The following is a 27,013-nucleotide window of genomic DNA, read 5'->3' on the forward strand; positions in this document are numbered from 1 at the left end:
AAAATATTAGTGACACTACAGCAGATGCAAGAGAGGTATAGAGTTAAATTTTCAGAAATAGCCCTTAAGAAATTAGAACTAAAGAGAAAATGAATAAAAAAATATACATGGTTGTGAGACCCTCAACTCACAATGGTCTAGGGATTAGATAGTAGGGGAATTAAACATGGCATCAATGGCTGCCATGGCTGGCCAATCCCCTTCTAGCACATGATGCATGCTACCCCTTCTTGTATGGTCAAAACCCTGCATAATCAGGCGTATAGGCCTGATGCGAACTTTGAGTATTTCCTTACTAGGCCCTTCCCAAATACACCTATTTTTAGTAGGTATAGGAAATTAAAGTTAGACCAACCTTAAGTAAACATGAATATACCCTTCAGACAATAAATTGTGTAAATATCCCAAGGCCAATATATTACATATATTATAATATGTCCTATTTTGCCCTGATGCTGCTACTCTTACGGGTCAAAACCCGGATCGCTAATCACAATTAACACTCAGGGGAAGGTGTTCACTTCTGCGGAATGATACACATGTCCAGGTTGCAAAGCCATGCTATTGTAGTACTCAGAAGTGCTACTAAACAGTGAAACATAAGTAGGAAAAAAAATGCCAGCTAATCTTTCAGTATTCGCCAGAGATGTGTAACACCTTACCATGGTAACGAGCAAAATTTTTTTGTTCTCATGTTGAAACTACTAAATACACTTATAATACTTAACTCGGACACGAAATTTACCGTAAAAAAATGTACAATTCTTTAAAATAAAGCCGAGCGTGATAAATATACGCAAATTGTGTTTTCAACTAAATATATATATGTCGACTATAGAATCATTCCATCTGCAGATCGAAATTTTAAACTGTATAATAAAACGGCCCCAATAAAAGCGAAAAAGACGTGAGAAAAAAAAACCAAACACAGGCCTTGGACAAGTAATATGATTGAAATACAGCTCATCTCGTTGAAATTCACTATTAACAGTTAATGGTATAACGTTTCCCTGTGGCTTTGTGAATTTTGGTTCTCGCCATCCGCCACAGATGGCAGCACCGTGGTTACACATATCCGTCGCATGTGACATCCGTTACATTCAAGAAGTGTAAAAACTTCACTACTAACAGTTAGTGCTATAACGGTTTCCCTGTGGCTTTTTGAATTTTGGATCACACCATCCGCCACAGATGGCAGCACCGTGGTTACACATATCCGTCGCATGTGACTTCCGTTCCATTCAAGAAGTGTTAAACTTCACTATTAACAGTTAGTGCTATAACGGTTTCCCTATGGCTTTGTGAATTTTGGTTGGCACCATCCGCCACAGACGGCAGTTACTCGTACCAAATGCCGCGTGCCGAGAGCTAAGATGTTACGCATCGACAGCGTGTAGACGGTTCACTCGAGGATCCTGGTGCCCCCGAGCTCGTGCACCACAGACCTCCTCGCACGCCCCCGCCACAGGCGCGGGGAGTGGTGGGCACCCAGCTCCAGGAGCAGCGCCGCGAACGACGCCAGGACGCCGCAGACGAGGATGAGCAGGGCGGCGCGGAAGTCCTGCAGGCCGACGCTGATGAAGTTGGTGCTGTGCTCGCAGACGGGCTTCTCCGTGGCCCAGCGCCTCCACTCCCTGCTGATGTACCCGGCCTCCCGCAGCCAGCGGAGTCTGGAGCAGAGCGCACCCCTATCGCCACGACGTGTCGTCCGCCCCTCCCACAACGGAGACGGATCTCCCGTAACATTTCACTGTCGCGCCCGCCTCTTCCGCGGTGAGCGGAAACGACTAGTGAGATTGCATTTCAAGCTTACAAAATATTAACGTAATGAAAAAAAAAATTGGTTTTCTGTAAAGTCGGTTTACGGACGATAGTTTAACGTGACGACGTCATAAAAAAACATTGATGAAACGATTGCATACTTTATGAATAAAATTGAATCATTTTTTTTAATAATAAAAGAATAAATACTTGAAATTATACTAGTAATCAGATTTTTAAAAAGCAAGAATAATTAACCTTTATTGCCGAAATTGTTGTTGTAATAAGCAATGAAAACCACATTAACTTTTCACTTCACTTTATAAACAGTCTAGTGGAAGAGAGATAGATGCGGCGCAAGCGTACAATGAGCGTAATGGGACACAGCGTAACGAAACAATGTGCGTAACGGGGCACAGCATAACGGAACAATGTGCGTAACGGGACACTTTTTCGTGCGTGCAGCCGGCGTTTATCGATTTATTAGACGTCACGTCAAAAATATTATTCTTTGAATTCATAGAATGGGAAGAATAATTAATTATTTTCATCAACAATAAAAATAAACGACAAAGTAATGATGGAACACTATATATTCTTGCACTCAAAACAATTTTTAACGTATTTATAACATAAACAAACATGGCTACCACCGCAGCCAAGTACTCGGCTCCTATTGGTCGCAAGAAGAAACGCTAATCCACACGGGTCCTTCTGTTCCGTGAGATACGTCTCTGTTTCCGTCTCATTGTACAACGTGCCCAAAGTGCAGAAAAGGCAGTAGATGGCTTGTGCGTACAAAAATGTCATCAGGTGATTTATAAAAAAATTCCAGTTTAACCATGATAAAAAAAGGAATTTGAACTCTGCGTGTTTACTCAAGCTAGAAAAGGAATTGACAATAAGGAGGTCGTCTACTGCATCAATCTTTGTTTGGGTGTGAGAGTGCGCATGGGTAAATAAATTTTTTATAACGTTTCTAATCATGTGCAATACATGTATACGATTTTATGGGAATAAATCGCATTTCTCGACATTTTTTTAAGGTAAACTAAAATGAATAGTTAACATCACATACGATAGTTTAGGTTAATAACTTCAATTGCATACTTATGGACATTTCCAAAATAAAAAGTTTTATTAGCTGAATAAACTGTCATTAGCAGACATTGAGCATTAAAAGGCACGAAAATAAGTAAACATTCAATACACAAATAGTTTTTGAAACACTACGGACATAAATACAAATGGAAATGACTTTGGTAACCCAGAATACCGAGAGAAAAAAAAAACATCTTACACTATCGACACAAAGTCACGTGTTTGATCCCAAACCTAAGAAAGTTTCAAAAGTTAACTGAACCTGCTTTTGTTTTGGAAATCCCGATGCCTTGAGTCTTTGGTTACAACCATGTAAAGTAAAAATCCTTCCTCTACCTTTCATGCCACTTATGCAGAACTAACTGCAAAATAGAAGCAGTAACAAATTTGAATACACGTAAAACATTTTTTTACATTAACTGGTGCAAGAAATCTGCATATCCAAATGACCATATACAAGATGTATTAACAATGAGTGTTGTATAAGAAAGATGCACCTCATACAGGGTTGATCAGATGGCGACACTGTGACTCACTTGACAGTTATCATCTCCCTGTACGGAGACCCGGTCTGCACCGGTATGGCGAACACGTATGCCGGGAACATGAACACCTCCTTCAGGTCGCACTTGTCCATCTCGTTCCACGTGTCGGCGATGATCTTGTACGCGCTCATGTCCACGTGGAAGGCCATCATCCCTCGCCGCATCAGCTGCACCCCGTGCTCCTGACGCAGGAAGGCTTGGTGCTTCGGCCGCAAGAGGATGTCCTCGTGGAACAGTTTCCAGATAACGGGCGACGAAGTCTCCTGCGGGACCACCAGCACAACATTCTCACCTGTGAGATCATCGGCGAACGATACCCTACTGTGAGACCACCAGCAACCATTATCTATTGTTAGATGATCACAATATCCAGATCCTCTGTGAGACCATCAGAACTTTATGTATCCCGAGAGACCAACAGAACATCATACTCTGCTGTGAGACCCAACTACAATATCACATTCTACTGAGACCTCCAGTGCACCAAGCTCTACCGTTAGACAAAAAAAAAAACAACATAAATCTCTTCTGTGAGACCATCAGCGTATCTATTTTTTTTACTTTGAGTCGAACATCACACCATGCTCTACTGTGAGATTATTAGAACATCATGCTATACGCTCATCTTCGTGAGAAATTAAGTAAATGCAAAATGTTCATAATTTTTTAAAACTAAAGTTTAATTTTTTTTATCTGTTTTGGTGCTTGATTATAATATTGAAACTCTATGAATTTTAGTTATTTTTTTAAGGAACCTTTATAATTCCTTTGTCAACTGAAGGGTTTGCACTGAAATTGATTGAGTAATGGGATTGTTTTTCATATTACATTAAAAAAGAACACATAATAAACTTACACTGACATAGTTATCATATTTGTGGTTGTATACGATGTCGTCAAATGCTATTTTCAGAGGACTTTCAATGAGCTCGGCCAATGTGTTGATAGAAGAACTGGGCGACTGCAACAGCGACACGATAATGGCCGAGTACGATGTGAAAAAGAACACGGATAGAATGAATAAAACGAAGAACAGTGTTCTTGAAGACATTCCATCTGGTGTTCTTGAACAACCTGTAACAAAAATACAATCTCGTTATCATTGGTGAGAGGGTCAGACTGAAAAATCTCGCTGGTTTAATGACCCAAAGGATAGATTCCACAACTCTCTACAGTCGGGAAAGTGTCACCTCCTTGGTTGCTGAAGAATCAAGTGTGTTATTTCTGATTCTATACTCTTTGGTTGAGTTTTAGCCACTGATAAGCCAATCGCAGAAGCAGCTATAAGGAAAATGTCCATTTTACCTGTAAACTTATCGGTAAACATGTCAAATATCTACATAAGATTCATTTAAAAGTTTTTTAAAAATGAAAATATTGATGGAGCTCATTACAATAAATTCACGGACTTAGTCAAAATTAGGGTAAAGCTTATTTCATTTCATCATGACTTTAGTCAAAACAGACTGTCTCAATCAAATGAAATGTACCGCGATGTTTATAGATTTACTCCACCGTGCGAACATAATAAACAAAAGAAAATGATATTCGGTACATTCCAGCAAACGCAGCAAACCGAGCTTGTGTAAATGCTTATGACAATGTACAGTTGTAGCGTCAGATTGATTTACAAGCAGTTCAGCTGTTATGTATAGTCTAATACTGTGCTGTGCTTGATAAAAACACATTTTGATTATGGCCGGACCTTAGGCCGGGTTTATAAACGGCGCATGAAACGCAAGAGCGCAAGTAATGCAAGCCGCAACATTTTCAGAAATAACTTTTCAGAGTACAGAGTTATAAATTACGCCAGGCGGAATAGCGCAACCAAGTACCTATTGTTCAACTTCCAACATTATTGCATTTTGGCTTGCGTTTTCGACGGTCATATTTGAAGGGAATTGTTCTGAAATTTTTTATAGATGCAGACGTTATGTGCAAATTAGCCCGCAATGTTCATCTTATTACAAACATCACGTTTAACACTTGTTAAACTTTCACACAGTGACAGAAAATAAATTTTTAAATTAAATTACTGAAATTTTTTTTGTGTTAAATTTGGATTATTAATAAAACCCAGGGACAAAAAAACATGTTTTCTACTGTTATATATTTTCAAGTTACAGGGATAGTGAAGTATTGCTACTTGCGTGATGTATGAACGACTGCGACTTTCTTGCGTTGGTTACGTTTTGCGCTGTGGCCAATTGCATTCATCACTGCTTCGCAGAATTTTTAGAAATCAATAAACAAAAAGCCAAAACAAAACTATTATAGGACAAACCAGGAGGTTATGGGTCGCAAATAGGCGACCTGGGACTCCTGCACGGTCCACGGGGTTCGATGCCAAGTCGCGGTACTCGGGCCCCTAGGGCCACACTGGCGATGATGAAATCCCCTGTCAGTCGGACTTGAGTATGCTTGGGGTTGCTTCATTAAGCAATTATTCTGAGCCTGTTGCGTAGTTGCGTTCCATGAGTAGTATATACCCAGCCTGATGCTGCAATCGCAATAGCGCGACGGCGCGATGCGATGATGGCGATGAGACAGCAACGTATCTCTTTGTTTTCAACATACAGTTTTTTACCCGCGTGACACCATGACTAAACGAGTGCATACAAAATGTTTCTTGCTATTAAATACGCACCCAACATACAGCAACCATCAATGTTTGAAGTTTTTTTAAATGGATATGTTTGACAGAGTAATTAATTTGACTTACATTTAACATTAAATTGTATAAATCACTGTGCGTAAACACATTTCAGAGATTTCACGGAATATTTAGGAAACACAGCCATAAAAATACAATAATAATAATATAATTACCAATGCACATGTATTAAAGTCTTTGGAAAACATAAATGTGACACGCCTATGATGCGATAGAAATAGAAAATATTTCTAATCGGAAATTCTGTCGCGTCCTGCTTGTTCACGCTGATTTCATGAGCGAAAAACTGTTGGATTCCGTTTACGTTCCACTTGGGGGGGGGGGGGGGGAGAGAGAGAGAGAGAGAGAGAGAGAGAGAGAGAGAGAGAGAGAGGAGGATTTTGCAAGAGCAACGGTCCTCCTCAGAAAAGAGATGTTTTCTGCTTCATGGTAAAGGGGGGGGGGGGGGGGGGCTCCGGGATCTACGCCCATGGCTGACGTTATAAATGTGTCTAACGTGATTGGTTGTCGATCCTTGCACACCGGCCACCCTAGCGAAACTTGATTGGCTGAGGCGTTCGGCCTTGCCAACTACAGCCGAGCACTATATACATGTATAGGTAATTATGCTGGCAGTTCTTAACATAGAATAAGTTTATCAATTAGCTAGCTCGTTACTCGAATTCAATAGCTCAATGCTACTCAGGCGCTGGGGCTAGGGCTTATCGATGTCAGATTTGATACCTAATCTCGCTAAATGCTGACTGCCTTTTGCTGGCGACAGGCGCCCTGCCGCTCTATCCTTGCTGAAGTGAGGTCCAATGCACCAGCTCGCGATTTAATTAATTACTTATGCGTGTAAAAATTTAGGAAATCTGAATTAAGTTTATTTAAATTTTAATGCACAATAATTATCTTCTCTATTATCTTTGAAAGATTTGTGCAATGGGAGTGCATGACTTGATGCAAGTTTTTGGACATACGCCATTGCTAAGCACATGTATGTCTGTAGAAGAAAACTACAAAAAAACCCAGAAGACAAAAACACAAATTGCTTAATTTGTGTTTTTTTGTCTTTTGGTTTTTTTTGTAGTTTTCCTCTACATACATACATGTGCTTAGCAATGGCGTATGTCCAAAAACTTACATCAAGTCAATATTATCTTCTCTATTTGTAAGTTTCAGGATTTGGCTGGCAGCCCGGTGGGTGACGATACCTCAAGTGACCCACACAAGGGGTTCATGCACCTCTGGTTATGCCCAGGGGCGTAGCCAGGGAGGGGGGGGGTTTAGGGGTTCAAACCCCCCCCCCCCCTTAGCACCAAATCTTTAATTAAATTTCTTATTCATCACTCAAACAAAATTCATATAAAATTTTTACCATTACAATATTTAAATTTAAGTACCGAAAACTGCTAAAATAGCACTATTTTACACCTTAAAATCCCAATTTTCCCGGGGGAGGACCACCGGACCCCCCACTTTAATACGGGGGGGGGGGGGATGCTTCTTAACACCCCGCATACACAAATCCTGGCTACGCCACTGGTTATGCCACATCCAGATGCGGATACAAACCTAACGCGGACCTCGTGTTCAAGCACAAAAAAAAAAAAACGCGAGGTAGAAACTTTTCTGCCTAGCCCAACTCTTCTCCTGTACCATCCTTTTTTGGCCGTACTTTATTTACCTGCACTCTTCATGCATGCCATATTGCACCCGGCATGACTGAGCCTAGGGTTTTTTTACCCGTGTCTATGCAGGTTCCACCTGGACTAGTTATATTCTAAGAGTTAAGATAGGGGAGTTAACCATGGCATCACGCTGCCACGGCTGGCCAGTCCACGATTAAAGCACACAATCCATGCTGCCCACCCTGCATGGCTGAAACCCAGCATGATTAGGCGCACAGGCTTCGGCCCAGTACACTTAGAATAAGTTAAGGTTAGGAAAAATAAAATCTGCTTTAAAATCTGCGCGTCGCCAACCGTCGCGCTATTTTTGATCCCAGCATGAAACTATAAGTTGTTTAATGCCACGTAATTTTAGGTTAAGTTTGTACAACTGTATGGGTGCTTGGTGAAATAGTTACAGCCTACAAGTCTGTTCAAAGGCGTAGTCAGAAAGGGGCAGGGAACATTTCAGGGGAACACCTGACCAGCCGTTTTTTTGTGAGCTGGGAAGGGCAGCATTCCATATACCACTTTCCCCAGACACCCAAAATAAGGCTTATCGAAAATTTATTCTTGTAATACAGGATGGGGCAAAATGTTTGTTTCGGTTTTGAAGGGCAAAAAAAAAAAAAAAAAAAACCGGTGCAACTTACAGAAATGAGGTTAATTTTATTGGAATCAGTATACACCCCTATTTTTTTTTTTTTTTTAAATCAAGCTGTGAGGATAACTTCAGGAAGATGATGGCCATCAACAGCGATGCATGCACCTGTCTAAGTGTCTGGTTCCGACAGGACGGCGCTACAGCCCACACGGCTCGGGTCTCAAAGCTACACTTGGACGGGGACGCACCACAACGCCGAAATGCCTAATTGATCACAACGCCGACAGCTAGAAAACTGCTGTGTACCACAACACCGAAATACACTAACGCCGAAAAATGTCATTGCAGGACTGCCACAAAGGTTAGGTTAGACTAGGATAGATTAGACTAGGTTAGGTTAGACTAGGTTAGGTTTGGCTAGGTTAGGTTAGGCTAGGCTAGGATAGGCTAGGTTAAGTTAGGTTATATTATGCTTGGTTAGGTTAGGTTAGGTTAGGTAAGGTTAGGTTTGATTGTGATATTTCGGCGTTAAGGGACATTTAAGAAACACACACAAATTCATTCAGTTGTTATTTCGGCGTTGTGGTACACAGCAGTTTTCTAGCTGTCGGCGTTGTGGTCAATTTTGACATTCGGCGTTATGGTATTTCGGCGTTGTGGTAACGACTCCACTTGGACAGGTGTTCCCTGCGCGCCTGGTGTCTCTGAGGTGACGAGTGGTGGACCGCGCACTCACCGTGTCGGGGCGTTGTGACTTCTTCCTGCGGGGCTGCCGCGAGGACATCGTCCTCACTCCTTGGGAGAACTGGAGATATGCGAAATACGGGAGGAAAACATCGCTACATCCTTCGAAATGTGCCTAGAAGCGGTAGAAGAGTTTCCGAAATGCATCGCTGCTGATGGCCACCATTTCCAGAACTCGATACAAAAACTGAAGATGTATACTGATTCCAATAAAATTAACCTCATTTCTGTAAGTTGCTTCTTTTTTTTTTTTTGACGTGACAACGTCTTATAAATCGACGAACGCCGGCTATGCACGCACGGAAAAATCATGACTCATTGTCACGTTCCGCCTGAGCCGAGCGTGCAAGAACCGGCCAACCACCGTGCGAGAAAATCTTCTATAATATCAAACAGGTTAAGGCGGGCTTTTTTAAACTAATTGTTCGTGATTATATTTAAACAAATTATTTATATTAAATTTGAAAAAAACCTTAAATATTATTTAAAAATTAAAAAAAGTATGCAATTTTTCATCAATGTTTTATTATGACGTTATCACGTGAAATTATCGTCCGTAAACCGACTTTACAGACAAACCACCCCCCCCCCCCACTTTTTTTTTAAGAACCCTTCAAAACCGATACACACAATCAGGGGCGCAACAACAAGGGGGGGGGGGGGCAAGGATATTTTGCCCCCCCTCCTCCCTCTGAAACCTTGAAGTGGGGGCAAACGGGGGCAAAGAAAGTGTTGTGCAATCAATTTTAAGATAGTAAAAAACTGCTTAAATAGCACCATTTCCCACCTTGAAATACAAATTTTCCCGGGGGAGGACCCCCGGACCACCCGCTTCAATAGGGGGGGATCGATGATTCTTTATAAAAAGGTATCTTGCCAACCCCCCCCCCCCCCCCCCCTCCTTTTGGAAATCTAGTTGTTGCGCCCCTGCACACAATGTGGCTTCGCTCGGCGCGGGACAGGTGTGTGTACCTTGCTGGCAGATGACGCCGAGGGACGCGAGCAAGGCCTCGCCCCAGTCCGCGGCTGGCCGCGCGTCCTCCGGCCACGCGGCCAGGCTCGCCTCGGCGCGCTGCGCGGCCAGCAGCGCCGCGGTCAGCAGCAGCACCGTGGCCGCGTACACGCGCCACACGCGCGCGCTGAATGGCATCGTGTAGATGTTCGACACCGACGACAGCGGCGGCTCCCGGAATATGAACCGCGGCCTGCCGCCACACAACACCGCTTCACGTCACACCACCATCACATATACTCTAACAAACCGATTTTGATGAAACTTTTTTTTTTGACGTGACAACGTCTAATAAATCCATGAACGCCGGCTGCACGCACGGAAAAGTGTCCCGTTACGCACATTGTCCCGTTACGCTCATTGTCCCGTTATGCTCATTGTACGCTTGCGCCGCATCTATCTCTCTTCCACTCGACTGTTTATAAAGTGAAGTGAAAAGTTAATGTGGTTTTCATTGCTTATTACAACAACAATTTCGGCAATAAAGGGTTAATTATTCTTGCATTTTAAAAATCTGATTACTAGTATAATTTCAAGTATTTATTATTTTATTATTAAAATAAAAAATGATTCAATTTTATTCATAAAAGAATGCAATCATTTCATCAATGTTTTGTTATGACGTTGTCACGTTAAACTATCGTCCGTAAACCGACTTTACAGTCAACCATTTTTTTTTGTGTTTAAGAACTTATGCTCAGACTTAAATTTGTTTTATCGCGCTACAATAACGGTATCCGGAGATATAATAATAAAACCACATTTTTTCCACGAACATAACATGTTTTTTTCCAACAAACATATGGTGAGCTCTCATTTCAAGATCATTTATGTTAAATTGGGGTAAGTTTTTAGTGGTCCTTGCACTAGAAGCCATGCGAGCGGAGCTGTACTATACAATTAAAAAAAAAATTCCCTTTCGGCACAGCCTGCAGGCGTAGGTAGATTTCGAAGAACCTATTTCTTCTGGAAATGGTTTGCAAACTTCTGAAACCTTTTCAGAACTTCAAGTACGTAACATTTTTATGTTCTCCAGTATTACAAAATGATCGATGGCAACGGCTTTTGCATTGCAAGTGTGTTCTGCTGTCGTAGCGAAGAAGCGCGAGTAATCTGGTTAGTTTAAATATAAATCGAAAAAAAAATAGTGAGCTAGTCTTTTAGTACTCGAAAGATTTTTGTAACATCTAACCTCGGTAACGGGCTAATTCATGTATTCTCATCTTGCGAACAACACTTATAAAACGAAACTCGGACACGACATTTTACGCAGAATTCTTTAAAATAATTCCGAACGTGATAAATATATACGCAAATGGTGCTGCTGAGCAGCTACTTCGACTATTGAATAATATTATCAGGAGACCGAAATTTAAAAATTATATAATGAAACAGCTCCGATAAAAACGAGAAAAAAAGGTTTTGAAAAAATACTAAACCCAGGCTTTGGACCTGATTTTTGTCAAGAAATTTTATTAAAATAATGCCCATCTTGTTAAAATTCATTTAACAGTTAATACTATAAAGTTTTTCTTTGGCTTTGTGAACTTAAGTTCGGGTCATCCGCCACAGATGGCAGAACCGTGGATTCATATTTCCGTTACTTACGACTTCCGTCGCATTCTCAAAATTACTCCTATCAAATGCCGTATCCGAGAGAATAGCTCGGACTGTTGACGAAAGGACGGGTGATGTACGAACGGGTGATGTACGGAAGGGTGATGTACGGAAGGGTGATGTACGGAAGGGTGATGTACGGACGGGTGATGTACGGACGGGTGATGTACGGACGGGTGATGTACGGAAGGGTGATGTACGGACAGTTGACGGACGGACGCAAAGGATAATTGAGAATCGAGTTTTATTCTAATCTATTTAAGACAGACTCTTCAAATGTTAGCCAATATAAATTTCGAACATAAAACTTATTTAAAAGAAATTAAGTCTGGAACCAATTTACTTTATGTTCCATACGTAACAAATTGTAGGCATGTACACGGTATTTTTTTTTTTTTTGGAAATCGAACATAAATCTCCATCTAAAGTTACAGATACTTGTACAGTGGCGGATTTACAAATTTTCCAGGTATAGGCTGCAAAGTTTTTGCCGCCCTTGCCTCTACAATTTTCATGTCCTAGATTAAGTTCGTTACAATCCCTTTTTGCGCGATTTTTTGTTGGCAAAATCATCGATTATATCGTCGTAAGTAATATTGTTCATTAATTCCGACTCTATGCACAAAAGTGCTAAAGCGTTTAATTTTTCTTGGCTCAAGGTCGATCTCAGATAATTTTTTACCCTTTTTAGACAAGAAAAACTTCTCTCACCCGAACAATTTGTCGCTGGTGTACATAAGGCCATACGAAGGGCTATGTCCAAGTTCGGATAAACGTTCTGCAAACTTTGTTTTCGCAGAAACGAAGATAGACTCTGTAATGATGTAAAATCTGGTTTTACCAGAATGCTTTGCGAAGATATGTGGCTTTGAAAATGTATGCATTCTTGAACCAACTCAGTCTCTAAATCATTAGGATACATTTTTTCTAAGGACAGAGCCTTTTTCGTAAGGGTTGATAATGATAACTCGCTCATTTTGGTCAGAAATGAAAATTTTTCATTGAAATTGTCGTATGCCTTCTTCCTTTTTTCTAATTCGGATACGAGTCTATCAATGATGACGAGAAATGTATTAACCCTGAAAGTATCGCTAGTATCACTCGCTGTCATACTCATTTCTTCATCGGGTGTTTCATCAGCAAATTTTTTTCTTTTCAGTTGTCTTTTTCCCAAGTCTTTTGTGTACTGCTTCGACGCACTTAATTCCATTGCCATTTCTTCGAAATACTTGAAGTTTTCTCGTTGCTCTACGAAAAACTTGCGAAGAGATTCATTAAGATCGGCTACAGTAATCAAATCTACGGTAGAAGCCTGGATTTGAACATTTACTTTGTTTATTCTTTCCAAAAAAACATTCCACACAACAACCATTAACGCTGTTTCCAGTTTTTTTAATTTTGAAAGAATTCCCATTGCTTCATTTCTTGTGACAGGCTTTTCGGTGCAGTCATTCCTGATTGTTTCCAAAGCTTTAATGACTTCGTGCCACGAATCTCTCAAACTTCTGCATGCATCCTCTCTAGCTGACCAACGTGTGAGGTTTACTCTCTTGACTGTTTTGCCTTCTCCGACTTCAGTCATCAATATCTTCCAGCGTTGTGTTGAACTTGAAAAAAAAACGTATATTTCTTGGAGCAACATGAAGAATCGACAAGCTTCTGTGCAAGATTCAGCAGTCGCAGTTGCCACTAAATTTAAAGAATGGGCAGAGCAAGGAACGAAAAAAGCAAACGGTTCTTGACTTTGAATTTTAGCCTGTAAGCCATTGTATATGCCAGACATATTTGCGGCATTGTCATACGATTGTCCACGGCAGTCTTCAATGTTCAAACCCAAGGTTTTTAGTTCCGAAGTAATGGCAGCAAACATTTCTTCAGCTTTATGTCCCACTGAGGGCAAAAACTTGAGGAATCTTTCACAGGGTTCTCCTGTTTCTAAAACATACCGAATCACGAAGGTGAGCTGGTCCACATGTGCTATATCCGGTGTTGAATCGATGATTAAGGAAAAGTATTTCTCCCTTCTTATCTCGTCTCCAATTTGCTTCAAGACTTTATGGCACATCAAAAGTATAAATTCATCACAAACGGTCTTCGATAAGTAACTGGTACTTCCGGATCCTTGATTCCCAAATCGTTCAATATGACTGGCTAAGAAAGGATCAAACTCAGCTAACAGTTCCAGAATCATAAAATAATTTCCGTTGTGTGGATCACCGAACTTTTCACTTTTTCCTCTAAAAGCGAGACCTCTTGAACACAGCCGCTTCACTACAGCAACAACCCTTTTCAGAACATTTCTCCAATAAGTAATTTCTTCATCAATTTGCAAATGCAGTAAATTGTCGATTCGACCATCAATCGCACTTCTAGCTTTCAGACTAAGGATACTGGATTTATGACGCGCAGAGTTTTCATGCTGAGCTACTCGGTGTTCTGCATTTTTCCAGTCATTAAATCCTTCGTTCTCGAACTGAGTTTTATTCTCCAATGGACCGAATGCTAAACATGGTCCGCAATATACGGAACTCTTACTTTCAGAGTAAACCAGCCAATTTCGGTCCTTCACTTCATTGTTTTTCATTTTTCTTTGAAAGATACTCACTGGCAAGAAACGACGTTGATCAGCATATAGTTTTCCACTTTTAGAGAAGTCAGAAGACTTGTTTTGATAAAAGCCGCATCTTGCAATAATTTCCCTTAAAGTATCGTTAATTTCCCATAAAGCTGGATCTTTGTTTTGATCTACAGTTGTTTGCTTTTGGTCATCATTTAACGATTCGGTCTGAGAGGCATCTTCAATTTTGGAGCACTCGTCGTCAAGAACATAATCATCAGTTTTTTCTTTAGTCGATAGTTCAACAGATGACAGTTGGGCAGCAGAATTAAAGTCCGTTTCATCCTTTCCAGATTGCATTGTTGAAGTTCCCGTTTTTTCGACCCAATTTTCATTTTTAAAAAAACTGTAAATTTTTGTGGTTTTTCGTATAATTTGCTCTTGTTCTTCTTTTTTTATTTTGGCCTTCTTTTTGTACTCCGCTCCACTAAGTCGCTTTCTCCCATCACTCATTTTCACAATTTTTTCTTCAGGAACTGAAATGGAAAGGATTAAATTAACAAGTTTATTTTTCGTACACAAGCAGCGATAGGGGAGGGCAGGGTAACGTAGCCAGAGCGAGCAAAGTGGCCATTGGCTGTTACTCAGCTGGAGAGTGATGAAGTTTGGTAGCGAGGATGTGAAACATTTGTAAGAGACGCCATTAGTGTTCTGAGAGCACCCGGTCTGTTTGCAGTGAAAGTTATTTGTTTTATTAAGGTTTTACTGGTTTTACTATTTCTGATGTAACATGTAAGGTAAGTAATAATTACTGTTGATCATTATTAAATACACAGTAATGCCATAATTATTTAATATAGCCTATCCAAATTAGCATGTTTTAAACTTTAATACCACATATTAATAACTGTAGAAGATGTCTTTTTTTTTGCTAGTTTTTTTGTAATGGCGTCTCAGAGGGCAAAGTGGCCAGCCACCACCGCATGTTCACTTTGCCCGAACTGTATATACTTAGCTCTATTTATGTATTACTAAATAATAAAACAAACTATTGAACATTTTACATTTTTTTTTTAATCTACACTGTAAATTTCTAACGTGTTTTGCAATGTGTGTGTTGTTTTCGTGTGGGGAACGACCTTACACAAAAATTTGCCAGCAGGAGAGGCTTGGCAGATAAGGTGGCAGTATCTCAAGGACGGCTCATATTTCACAAACAAGTGCAGGTGGCCGGAAATGGTATCCCGTGATTTAGTTTCCTTAAGATAAAAGAAAACTGAAAAAAAAAATGTCATATCATTTACCCGATTAGTGCGACGGGCAAACAAAAAACAAACATGAGTCGCTCCAATATTTACATTTTAATGGTGTTTTGATTGTATGAAAACTATATTATTGAAGGGTTATTTTATATTTTGATTTTAATTACAATATACAATTTATGTATCGTTTTATCTTAGGATGGCCACGTTACCCTGCTCACCCCTATCCTTCATTCAGAATTCACATAATAAATAGTTAACGTAAAAACGTATTTTTTTAATGCTATCACGAAAAAATTAAAATTTCTTTGCATGGTTTCCGATGAATTGTTTATTGTGAATTATTATTTCTATTTTTTGATGTTTGCTTCATTGAAAAAGACAAAATGACAAGATAACCATGAGCAATCTTTTAGAATACTATTTATAGTTAATATGAAAATGTTCTAAATTTAACGTGACCATGTTCCAAGCTTCAAAATGAAAAATATTATTGCAGGGCTTTTTCAATAAATTTATTCGTTATCGTTACAGATGCTTTATTATAATGTATTATGATTATAAAAAGTTTTTACTTACCGGTGCTGTGAAAATATTCATACAATGATACAATTCACGAAACACTTCGAAAAATAACAGTCCACACGACACACCTACGTAGAAATATCAATTCGTTATGCAATACACGCGTAAGACAACTGTGGTCCCGACTCCCGAGGTAACAGCTCTAATTGCCGCCCCACCCGCGACATGACGCGGTTCGACCCTTGAGGCGGACTAGGAGAAGGGAGGGGACAGTCTGGCGGAAGGGATAGCGGCGGAGGGAGGGCGGAGGGGCCCTTCTGACCTTGGGTAGTCACATTTTTCCCGGGACCATAGTTGTCTTGGGCGTGTAGTGCCAACCGAGGCCTTGTCCATTAAAATTCGCATTTACTGACTAGCGAACTAGCTGTTTTACTCTGGAATATGGAAGTTTGCTACACGGATTCACGGAACGTACAATGACAAGGGAGAGGGGAAAGTCATCGGCAAAATTTGTTGCAGACTTCTATTTGTAAAACATCAGAAAACAGAAAACCGTCATGCAGAAATATTTTTGATTTCTATGAGGTAGCAAAAAAAAAATCGGTCCCCAAATTTGCCGCCCCAAAAATCTGCCGCCCTAGGCTCAAGCCTACTCAGCCTACTGGTAAATCCGCCACTGTACTTGTAAATTTTTACATTTACATGAACACAACTGTAAAACTACAAAACAGTGTTCGTAGTAATCCCGGGTTCCAATTATTACCCTGGCAATTATTCTTTGTGTTGGCCCAGTACCTCCAGTAGTTACAGTCATTTGTTTAAGCTCCCTGAATAGCTTTCCAGTATTAAATGCGCACATTAATAAGCATAATAAAATAAGTTCGAATTATTGAACATTCTATTATGTTTTCTATGGATAAAAAAAAATGCTTGAATGGAACATCAACTAAAATATAAAACTATACGTTAATTTTTGTAAGAAATACTCAGAATTATCTGGAAAAACACATTTCGCATGCCATGTAGAAATAACCATAGCCATGTGTTGTTGAAGGTTACAATATCTTTCTTGCAGTATTGAAAGCTGTTTCTTGGCAACTGGTGGAAGGTATCCGTGCGGGGGAAGGCGCTCGTGTGGGAAAGTGCGGGCACTGCCTGAAAGGGTTGCTGTTACAACTTAGAAACACACAACTTAGAAACACACAAATTAGAAACGCACAACTTAGAAACGCACAACTTAGAGACGTACAACTTAGAGACGCACAACTTAGAGACGCACAACTTAGAGACGCACAACTTAGAGAAGCACAACTTAGAGACGCACAACTTAGAGACGCACAACTTAGAGACGAACAAATTAGAGACGCACAACTTACAGACGCACAACTTAGAAACGCACAACTTAGAAACGCACAACTTAGAAACGCACAACTTAGAAACGCACAACTTAGAAAAACACAACTTAGAAACGCACAACTTAGAAATGCACAACTTAGAAACGCACAACTTAGAAACGCACAACTTAGAAACGCACAACTTAGAAACGCACAACTTAGAAACGCACAACTTAGAAACGCACAAGTTAGAAACGCACAAGTTAGAAACGCACAACTTAGAAACGCACAACTTAGACGCACAACTTAGAAACGCACAACTTAGAAACGCACAAGTTAGAAACGCACAACTTAGAAACTTCTAAGTTATGCCTGTTCCAAGGTGTGTTTTTCTAATTTACGAAAGTTCTAAGTTATGCCTGTTCCAAGGTATGTTTTTCTAATTTACGAAAGTTCTAAGTTATGCCTGTTCCAAGGTGTGTTTTTCTAATAACTTAGAACTTTCGTAAATTAGAAAAACACACCTTGGAACAGGCATAACTTAGAAGATTCTAATTTATGTGTTTCTAATTTGTGTGTTTCTAATTTGTGTGTTTCTAATTTGTGTGTTTCTAATTTGTGTGTTTCTAAGTTTCGTGTTTCGGCGTTGCGTGTTTTGGCGTTGCGTGTTTCGGCGTTGCGTGTTTCTAAGTTATGTGTTTCGGCGTTGCGTGTTTCGGCGTTGCGTGTTTCGGCGTTGTGTGTTTCGGCGTTGCGTGGTTCGGCGTTGCGTGGTTCGGCGTTGCGTGTTTCTAAGTTATGTGTTTCGGCGTTGCGTGTTTCTAAGTTATGTGTTTCGGCGTTGCGTGTTTCGGCGTTGCGTGTTTCGGCGTTGCGTGTTTCGGCGTTGCGTGTTTCGGCGTTGCGTGTTTCGGCGTTGTGTGTTTCGGCGTTGCGTGGTTCGGCGTTGCGTGGTTCGGCGTTGCGTGGTTCGGCGTTGCGTGGTTCTGCGTTGCGTGTTTCTAAGTTGCGTGTTTCTAAGTTGCGTGGTTCTGCGTTGCGTGTTTCTAAGTTGCGTGGTTCTGCGTTGCGTGGTTCTGCGTTGCGTGGTTCTGCGTTGCGTGGTTCTGCGTTGCGTGGTTCTGCGTTGCGTGGTTCTGCGTTGCGTGTTTCTAAGTTGCGTGGTTCTGCGTTGCGTGGTTCTAAGTTGCGTGGTTCTGCGTTGCGTGGTTCTGCGTTGCGTGGTTCTGCGTTGCGTGGTTCTGCGTTGCGTGGTTCTAAGTTGCGTGGTTCTGCGTTGCGTGGTTCTGCGTTGCGTGGTTCTTCGTTGCGTGGTTCTGCGTTGCGTGGTTCTGCGTTGCGTGGTTCTGCGTTGCGTGGTTCTGCGTTGCGTGGTTCTAAGTTGCGTGGTTCTGCGTTGCGTGGTTCTGCGTTGCGTGGTTCTGCGTTGCGTGGTTCTGCGTTGCGTGGTTCTAAGTTGCGTGGTTCTGCGTTGCGTGGTTCTGCGTTGCGTGGTTCTAAGTTGCGTGGTTCTAAGTTGCGTGGTTCTAAGTTGCGTGGTTCTATGTTGCGTGGTTCTAAGTTGCGTGGTTCTGCGTTGCGTGGTTCTAAGTTGCGTGGTTCTATGTTGCGTGGTTCTAAGTTGCGTGGTTCTATGTTGCGTGGTTCTAAGTTGCGTGGTTCTGCGTTGCGTGGTTCTGCGTTGCGTGGTTCTGCGTTGCGTGGTTCTAAGTTGCGTGGTTTTAAGTATCGCGGTTTTAAGTTGCGTGGTTCTGCGTTGCGTGGTTCTGCGTTGCGTGGTTCTGCGTTACGTGGTTCTGCGTTGCGTGGTTCTAAGTTGCGTGGTTCTAAGTTGCGTGGTTCTAAGTTGCGTGGTTCTAAGTTGCGTGGTTCTAAGTTGCGTGGTTTTAAGTTGCGTGGTTCTGTGTTGCGTGGTTCTAAGTTGAGTGTTTCTAAGTTGCGTGGTTCTGCGTTGCGTGGTTCTGCGTTGCGTGGTTCTAAGTTGCGTGGTTCTGCGTTGTGTGGTTCTGCGTTGCGTGGTTCTGCGTTGCGTGGTTCTAAGTTGCGTGGTTCTGCGTTGCGTGGTTCTGCGTTGCGTGGTTCTGCGTTGCGTGGTTCTGCGTTGCGTGGTTCTGCGTTGCGTGGTTCTAAGTTGCGTGGTTTTAAGTATCGCGGTTTTAAGTTGCGTGGTTCTGCGTTGCGTGGTTCTGCGTTGCGTGGTTCTGCGTTGCGTGGTTCTGCGTTGCGTGGTTCTAAGTTGCGTGGTTTTAAGTATCGCGGTTTTAAGTTGCGTGGTTCTAAGTTGCGTGGTTCTAAGTTGCGTGGTTCTAAGTTGCGTGGTTATAAGTTGCGTGGTTCTAAGTTACGTGGTTCTAAGTTGCGTGGTTCTAAGTTGCGTGGTTCTGCGTTGCGTGGTTTTGTGTTGCGTGGTTCAGCGTTGCGTGGTTCAAAGTTACGTGGATTTTTTTGACATGACAACGTCTAATAAATCGATGAACGCCGGCTGCACGCAAGAAATAGTGTCCCGTTACGCACATTGTCCCGTTACGCTGTGTCCCGTTACACTCATTGTACGCTTGCGCCGCATCTATCTCTCTTCCACTTGATTGGAACAACCATCGATTTGACTTTTTCGAGGCACATTAAACTTGAAACACTCCCATTCGTTTCCTACTTTTCCTATCATCCTCCTATCCTCAACAGAATAACACAGATTGAAAGAAGTTAAATAGCAAACATGTATAAAAGTTATAGTTAAAATAATCTCTTTGTTAAAGTAATAAACATATTTGAATTAATGAGTGCAAATAAAAGTAAATTCATCAATTAAATTGTAGATTTCATTTCACTCCTTTGTATCCATACAAAATAGTGATAATTCAATAAAAATGATTCAATTTTATTCATAAAAGTATGCAATCATTTCATCAATGTTTTGTTATGACGTTGTTACGTTAAACTATCGTCCGTAAAACGACTTCACAGACAACCAATTTTTTTTCCCCCCCAGGGTTTCTAAGTTATGAACAGTTCCAAGCGGTGTGCGCGGTCGGTCCCCCCCACCTGAAAGGCGTGGTCTCGCCGGCGTACTGGCAGGCGCGCATGCGCGCAGTGGTGATGATGCAGCCCACGGCGCCGATGTCGCTCTCGTTCCTCTGCAGCAGCCCCACCAGGCCGGAGAAGGAGCCGCGCTCGTCAGGGTACCCCCACGAGTCCACCTGCGTCTCCTCCATCCTGCACAGCCGGCGAGCAGGTCTGCAACTAGAGTCTCTGGCACCCGGGGCGAGAATGGATTCATGCGCCCCCCTACCTCCCGTCGTTCTTTGCACATACCACACCAATAAAGCGGAGGGTCCGGGGGCCCTTCCCACGGAAAAAAAATGGTGCTATTTAAGCATTTTCCATACCTACACGTAACAGTTTCTGTGCTACTGTAACTTCAATGCATGAACCCACTATGTCCATAAAGTAGTCCGTATAATCACTAACTAGACTTGCTCATTAAATAAGTATATATTGAGACGTTATATTGTAAATCAGATTAGACATTCCTGGCATGCAAGTTAAAAAAAAAACTTTTTACCAGTTACCAGTTGCAGTAGGAAATACAATGCAAGCGATTTCGGCGCCCCCACAGCTTGCCCCCCCCCCCCCTCCCCCCCCCCCCCACCCCTGCGGCCCAACCAGTGAACCCGGGCCGGGATCAGGATACATTTCGTACTGTACATGGCACGGAAATTATGGATTTTGACGTGAATACGTCTGTTCGGTAAAAATAGTACACGTGTTGTGCTCATCGTGGGATTCGGCGGATGGATACGACTCCTGCAAGTAGTCATCTGGCAACACTGTCCGTTGGTAGAGCAGTGGACTTCAAGATGGCGCCGCGGTAAGCTGCTTGGTAATTTTGTCGGTGATCTGGCACGGTTTTTAAGTAATATACACAACGTCTTTAAAATTGCTTCCCTCGTGGGAGGAAATTAAAAAAAAAAAAAAAAAAACGAATGATAACGAAATCGGGGGATACAGTTTGGCGTTGCAGCTACATATATATCATCTCCATCCAAAATTTAATTACACCACTGGATAGCTGAAGGATCAAAGAATTCGTTACGCTAAGTGAGGACTGTGATGCATCGCGCGCGGTGGAGGGGGAAGCGCCGCCATTTTGAGGTCATTTAGCTGCGTTTCGACATTTCCATTTATTTAGTATAACTTTTGACTCGGAGATGCTACGACGTTCAATCGTCAGCTCTCGTCAAAATCTATCGATTGCATAACGTTAGGCAATACCGGTATTGATTTAACTTTTACCAGAAATCTCGTTGTACGCGCTGTATGCCATTTGTGTCGTATTTTTCGTACCACAGACCTATAATTTATAAAGTTATAACACGGTAATTATTTGTTTACTTGATTTCTTTCCTGAACCCGTCGAACGGAAATAGTTGATATCATAAACAAAACATGGAAACCCGAAGGACTTCTTAGTGTTCAAACATGGTTATAATATACATAAAATAGCGTATTTTATGTTTTGTACAAAATATATTACCTGTTAAGTACACGTATTCACGTACAACACACGGCCGAGTTCATAATACAGCCACACCCCATTTTTTTTTTTTAAATTTTACCTTTGTTTTTTTTAACCCCTTGCAGCAAAAGCTCATCTTATCAAAAATTGTTTCCGAAAAAGGTTTTGGATAAAAATTATAAAATTTACAATCAATTTTAACGGATTCGATTGTGTCTTTTCTAAGGGAGTTATGAAATATTTCTTTTGTCTTCTAAAACTGCTTTATTTCCCACTTCTTGCAGTTATAAAAATTGTTTCGGACAAAAGTATTAGATAATATTTATACATTTTACAAACAACATGAACGGATTAGAATAGTGCGCATATTAAGGGAGCTATGATTTTTTTTTCTTTCAACCCCTGTTATTTTACAACTTTTGCAATAATGTTTTGGTCATATAAAGAATAATTTCGGACGAAAGTTGTAAATAATATTTATAGATTTTATAATAGTGTACAATGTACGGATTTATTAACGAATTAGCTTTTAGCGTAGAACTAAATTTTAGGAATGACTACTATTGCAGTAGTAATTTCAATGGACACTATTAAATAGTCTTCAATAATTTCCTAGTGCGTGTGTAGCCTCTGTATCTAAACGAAGGGGGGGGGGGGGGGGGGGGAAATCAATATCAAACGATAAATCATTATTATGGAAAAAAAATTGAAACCAATATGGCGCTCATCTGTTCATATGTCTACACTTTAACTAACGAAAATACAGTTTAAACATAAGTTTACACAATATAAATATACATTAATATGATTTGTTTTTAAATTATATTAATAGCTCAAAATGACTACATAATAAATATAAGAAGTAATTTTTCTTTTGCGAAATGGCTTTATGACGTCTTACCTGAAGTTCAGCATCTCTGACACATACGTCATTAGCGAATAACTGATTTTGCTCCAAGTGTTCAGGTGTTTCCGCCTCATGTCAAACCGATTCTCCCACGCGTCTTCAAGAACCTGTGAAAGTAAGCAAAAACATTTCAACGATACATGTTAACATAAAACTATTACATTAAAAAAGTTTTTTTTTGCGAGGGTGGGAAGAGCTGGTTGTTACACATACTTATATGTCGAAGACAGTGACACAATTAGCATCACGCAGGTACAGGAGGTATGAAAGCAAGTTCTGGCTTTTGATAAGGCCCTGAAGTTAGTGCATGAAACCTGAAATGTTAGCAAGCCTGCAAGGAGGTAATTGTTTAGTTAAAACACATGATGTCTGTGTGAAACAAAATAACTAATACAAAAGCTACAACATTAATGTGGTACCACCATCTTATGAGTCAAGTCGGATACCTATTCACTACGCATGTATTTTCGTCTGAAACATGAGTCTTCCTGAAAAATCTTTTGAACTGCAAAATGAATTCGTCATAATATAAACTATTGTTTTCAGAAGTTGTTCTCATTGTACCGGACGCTTCCAATTTCATCTATGAAAGTCCTGCTGTCTTAACCATTTCCGTGTGAAACGGCATGCCATTAAGCTTGATGTTTACTTGTTATACATTGTTCTTAGCTGTCGTAAAAAAGTCACCTACAATTTATTAATATGATCAAATCTTTGTGCGCTCAACGAAAACGGCATGTAAGAACTAACCCAAGTGAACGAGGTTTGTCTGCCAGTGGTACCGCGGAGGAAGTTTTCGTCGCCATTTTTACTTTTTCCTTTAACGTGTTCGAACCGATGACTCAATGATGTGCTTTTTAAATTAAAATTTTATTAATTAAATAAAAATAATTTGTTATTAAATTAAAAATATGACTGAATTTCTAGTTAAATAATTACGGATTTTAAAGATGGTGGACGTGATGTCATAATATAAAAATGGTGAAATTTTTATTAAATTATTATAAATCAAATGTTTTTATTAATTGTAATTTTTTTCCTATTTTCTAGCATAAAAATACGATTTTCAAGATGGCGACCTAACGAAAACTGCAATGGGGACATCATAAATAAAAATGGCGACCATGCCATCCTAATGATCGAGGTCATGACCTCGGCGGCTTAGTGCGGCTTGCTCATGGGGAATTTAAGCTGCTTTGGTGAATGCTTTGAATATATATACTGTATAGAAGTCGCGAGTGGATAGGATTTACTCTACGTTTTTCAGAATCGTATGATGAGCAGCTTGGGAACTTCACCGCTGCAGTGCGCTGTCGTAACGCCCTGTATCGTCTTAGTTGTTATTTACACGTTAGAGCGCAGCGCTGTCGCCTGCTGTCATACCCCGCACCCCTCATCCATCATTCACTGCAGCTCAACGTCGTTCAACGGGAGAGGGAAGGGGTGTTTGAAGAGTTCGACACTTGTCCGCTTGGGACCACCACATGTCGATACCCTAGAGATGGTGGCGATTGCGGCGGTGAATTAACCAACTACCTCAAAACCGTATTAGAAATTTTAACCTGGGCTGGCGACTTCTTTACAGTATATATATTCAAAGGTGAATGTAAGCGGCTTTGGGGAATTTTCAAGCTTTTGACATTTTTGATGACTTAAACGAGAGATTTTCCTTCAAAAGGGGAGTTTTTCCTCGAAATAGGGAAATTTTAATTTTTATGATTTTGGAAATTTTTTGGCAGATTTTTTCCCCCCTGTAAATGGGAAGTTTTGTCGGATTTTGGCAAATTTATTTGTTAACTTTAAAGATTTGAAGTAGTTTTTGGTGATTTGTAGCAAATTTTGATTATAAAGGTCAATTTGAAGGGTCAATGTCAAGGTCACCGTGATGTCAGAATCCAAGATGGCGGACATTGTCTCCGTCTCCACACTCTTACTCCAGGGCTCTGACCGGCCAACATATACTGCTACTGCCTTTTATCATCATACCATCAATCAAATTGCCGTATGTAGAGTGACACCTATGCTTTAGCCGGGACTCGAACCCAAAGTAAGCCGGTGTACATCCGACTAGGCTACGGAGGTCGGCAAGGATGCGTATCCATACGGGTCAGCTCGGCAATGCCCAGCTCTTCCTTTTCCGTTGCTCCGTGAGAACAATAGAAGCCGAGTATTTGTTTGCTAAATACGCACGTTAAAAAATGTTTCAAGAACAGGAGTATATATTGATTTTTATAGCTTTTAAGTTTATTTTTATTTTACATTTAAAGAATGGCAGCGCTGTTAACTCGATGCATAATATTTTTTTAATTAAATAAATTTGTCGTAACCCCGAAATGCAATCTCATTGGTTGCCATGTGTTACGTTCCCGTGCACTGCAGAAGCAGCAGACGCGATAATGAAATGTTCCAGGAGATCCGTCTCCGTCTCCGTGCCATTGTAGAATGGTCCTTACAGCCAGTTGCACTATTTAATAAGTTCAGGCGCGATCTCGCGTCGAACACATATTTTCTGTATCACCTCTGTGTTTCGAGAGCGGAGCGAAACGAACCGACAATGCTAGCTGACAACAATGATCTCGGATCGACGTAGTGCGAGCAACACATCCCCGGAAGTTTCACGGAGCAGTTGTTTACAAAACTTCGAGATCGCACACGATACAGCGCCTTCTAGAGTTGCAACCACGCGTAAATATACCCAAGAATTTTGAAATGCTTATTGTTCCGGTCTGATGCGCGCGAGCGGAGACCGTGCAACATCCCAGCACGCCCAGAAGGTCGACTGCTCGGCGAGAGTGGCGGGCGACTCACGACGACTCCGGCCCGCAGCGTCAGCCCGCCCAGGTCGCCTGCAGTGCGAGGGGAGCGGATGGGAGGGGGAAGGCGGGCGACTCACGACGACTCCGGCCCGCAGCGTCAGCCCGCCCAGGTCGCCTGCAGTGCGAGGGGAGCGGATGGGAGGGGGGAAGGCGGGCGACTCACGACGACTCCGGCCCGCAGCGTCAGCCCGCCCAGGTCGCCTGCAGTGCGAGGGGAGCGGATGGGAGGGGGAAGGCGGGCGACTCACGACGACTCCGGCCCGCAGCGTCAGCCCGCCCAGGTCGCCTGCAGTGCGAGGGGAGCGGATGGGGGGGGGGGGGGGGGGGAAGGCGGGCGACTCACGACGACTCCGGCCCGCAGCGTCAGCCCGCCCAGGTCACCTGCAGTGCGAGGGGAGCGGATGGGAGGGGGAAGGTGGGCGACTCACGACGACTCCGGCCCGCAGCGTCAGCCCGCCCAGGTCGCCTGCAGTGCGAGGGGTGTGGACGGGAGGGGAGGGGGGAGGCGGGCGACTCACGACGACTCCGGCCCGCAGCGTCAGCCCGCCCAGGTCGCCTGCAGGGCGAGGGGGACGGGGGGGGAGGGGGGAGGCGGGCGACTCACGACGACTCCGGCCCGCAGCGTCAGCCCGCCCAGGTCGCCTGCAGGGCGAGGGGGACGGGGGGGGGGAGGGGGGAGGCGGGCGACTCACGACGACTCCGGCCCGCAGCGTCAGCCCGCCCAGGTCGCCTGCAGGGCGAGGGGGACGGGGGGGGAGGGGGGAGGCGGGCGACTCACGACGACTCCGGCCCGCAGCGTCAGCCCGCCCAGGTCACCTGCAGTGCGAGGGGAGCGGACGGGAGGGGGGAAGGCGGGCGACTCACGACGACTCCGGCCCGCAGCGTCAGCCCGCCCAGGTCGCCTGCAGGGCGAGGGGGACGGGGGGGGGGGAGGGGGGAGGCGGGCGACTCACGACGACTCCGGCCCGCAGCGTCAGCCCGCCCAGGTCACCTGCAGTACGAGGGGAGCGGACGGGAGGGGGGAAGGCGGGCGACTCACGACGACTCCGGCCCGCAGCGTCAGCCCGCCCAGGTCACCTGCAGGGCGAGGGGGACGGGGGGGGGAGGGGGGAGGCGGGCGACTCACGACGACTCCGGCCCGCAGCGTCAGCCATCCCAGGTCGCCTGCAGGGCGAGGGGGACGGGGGGGGGAGGGGGGAGGCGGGCGACTCACGACGACTCCGGCCCGCAGCGTCAGCCCGCCCAGGTCGCCTGCAGGGCGAGGGTGACGGGGGGGGGGGAGGGGGGAGGCGGGCGACTCACGACGACTCCGGCCCGCAGCGTCAGCCCGCCCAGGTCGCCTGCAGTGCGAGGGGAGCGGACGGGAGGGGGGAAGGCGGGCGACTC

General features: G+C 42.9%; 1 protein-coding gene across 1 annotated transcript; it reads right to left on the minus strand.

The window, feature by feature from the left end:
• Positions 1-1,402: 1,402 nt before the first annotated feature.
• LOC134537961 (ionotropic receptor 75a-like) lies at positions 1,403-26,781 on the minus strand. Its single transcript, XM_063378980.1, has 9 exons — positions 26,754-26,781; positions 26,056-26,183; positions 25,705-25,785; positions 22,806-22,918; positions 20,431-20,601; positions 10,054-10,286; positions 4,264-4,481; positions 3,399-3,670; positions 1,403-1,670 (listed from the first exon to the last, which is right to left on the minus strand). Exons 1-9 carry the CDS (start codon positions 26,779-26,781, stop codon positions 1,403-1,405), a joined length of 1,512 nt encoding a protein of 503 aa, XP_063235050.1.
• Between the last annotated feature and the right edge of the window lie 232 nt (positions 26,782-27,013).

The sequence above is a fragment of the Bacillus rossius genome, chromosome 12 (assembly GCF_032445375.1).
Source record: "Bacillus rossius redtenbacheri isolate Brsri chromosome 12, Brsri_v3, whole genome shotgun sequence".
In the NCBI taxonomy this organism is placed as follows: Eukaryota; Metazoa; Arthropoda; class Insecta; order Phasmatodea; family Bacillidae; genus Bacillus; species Bacillus rossius.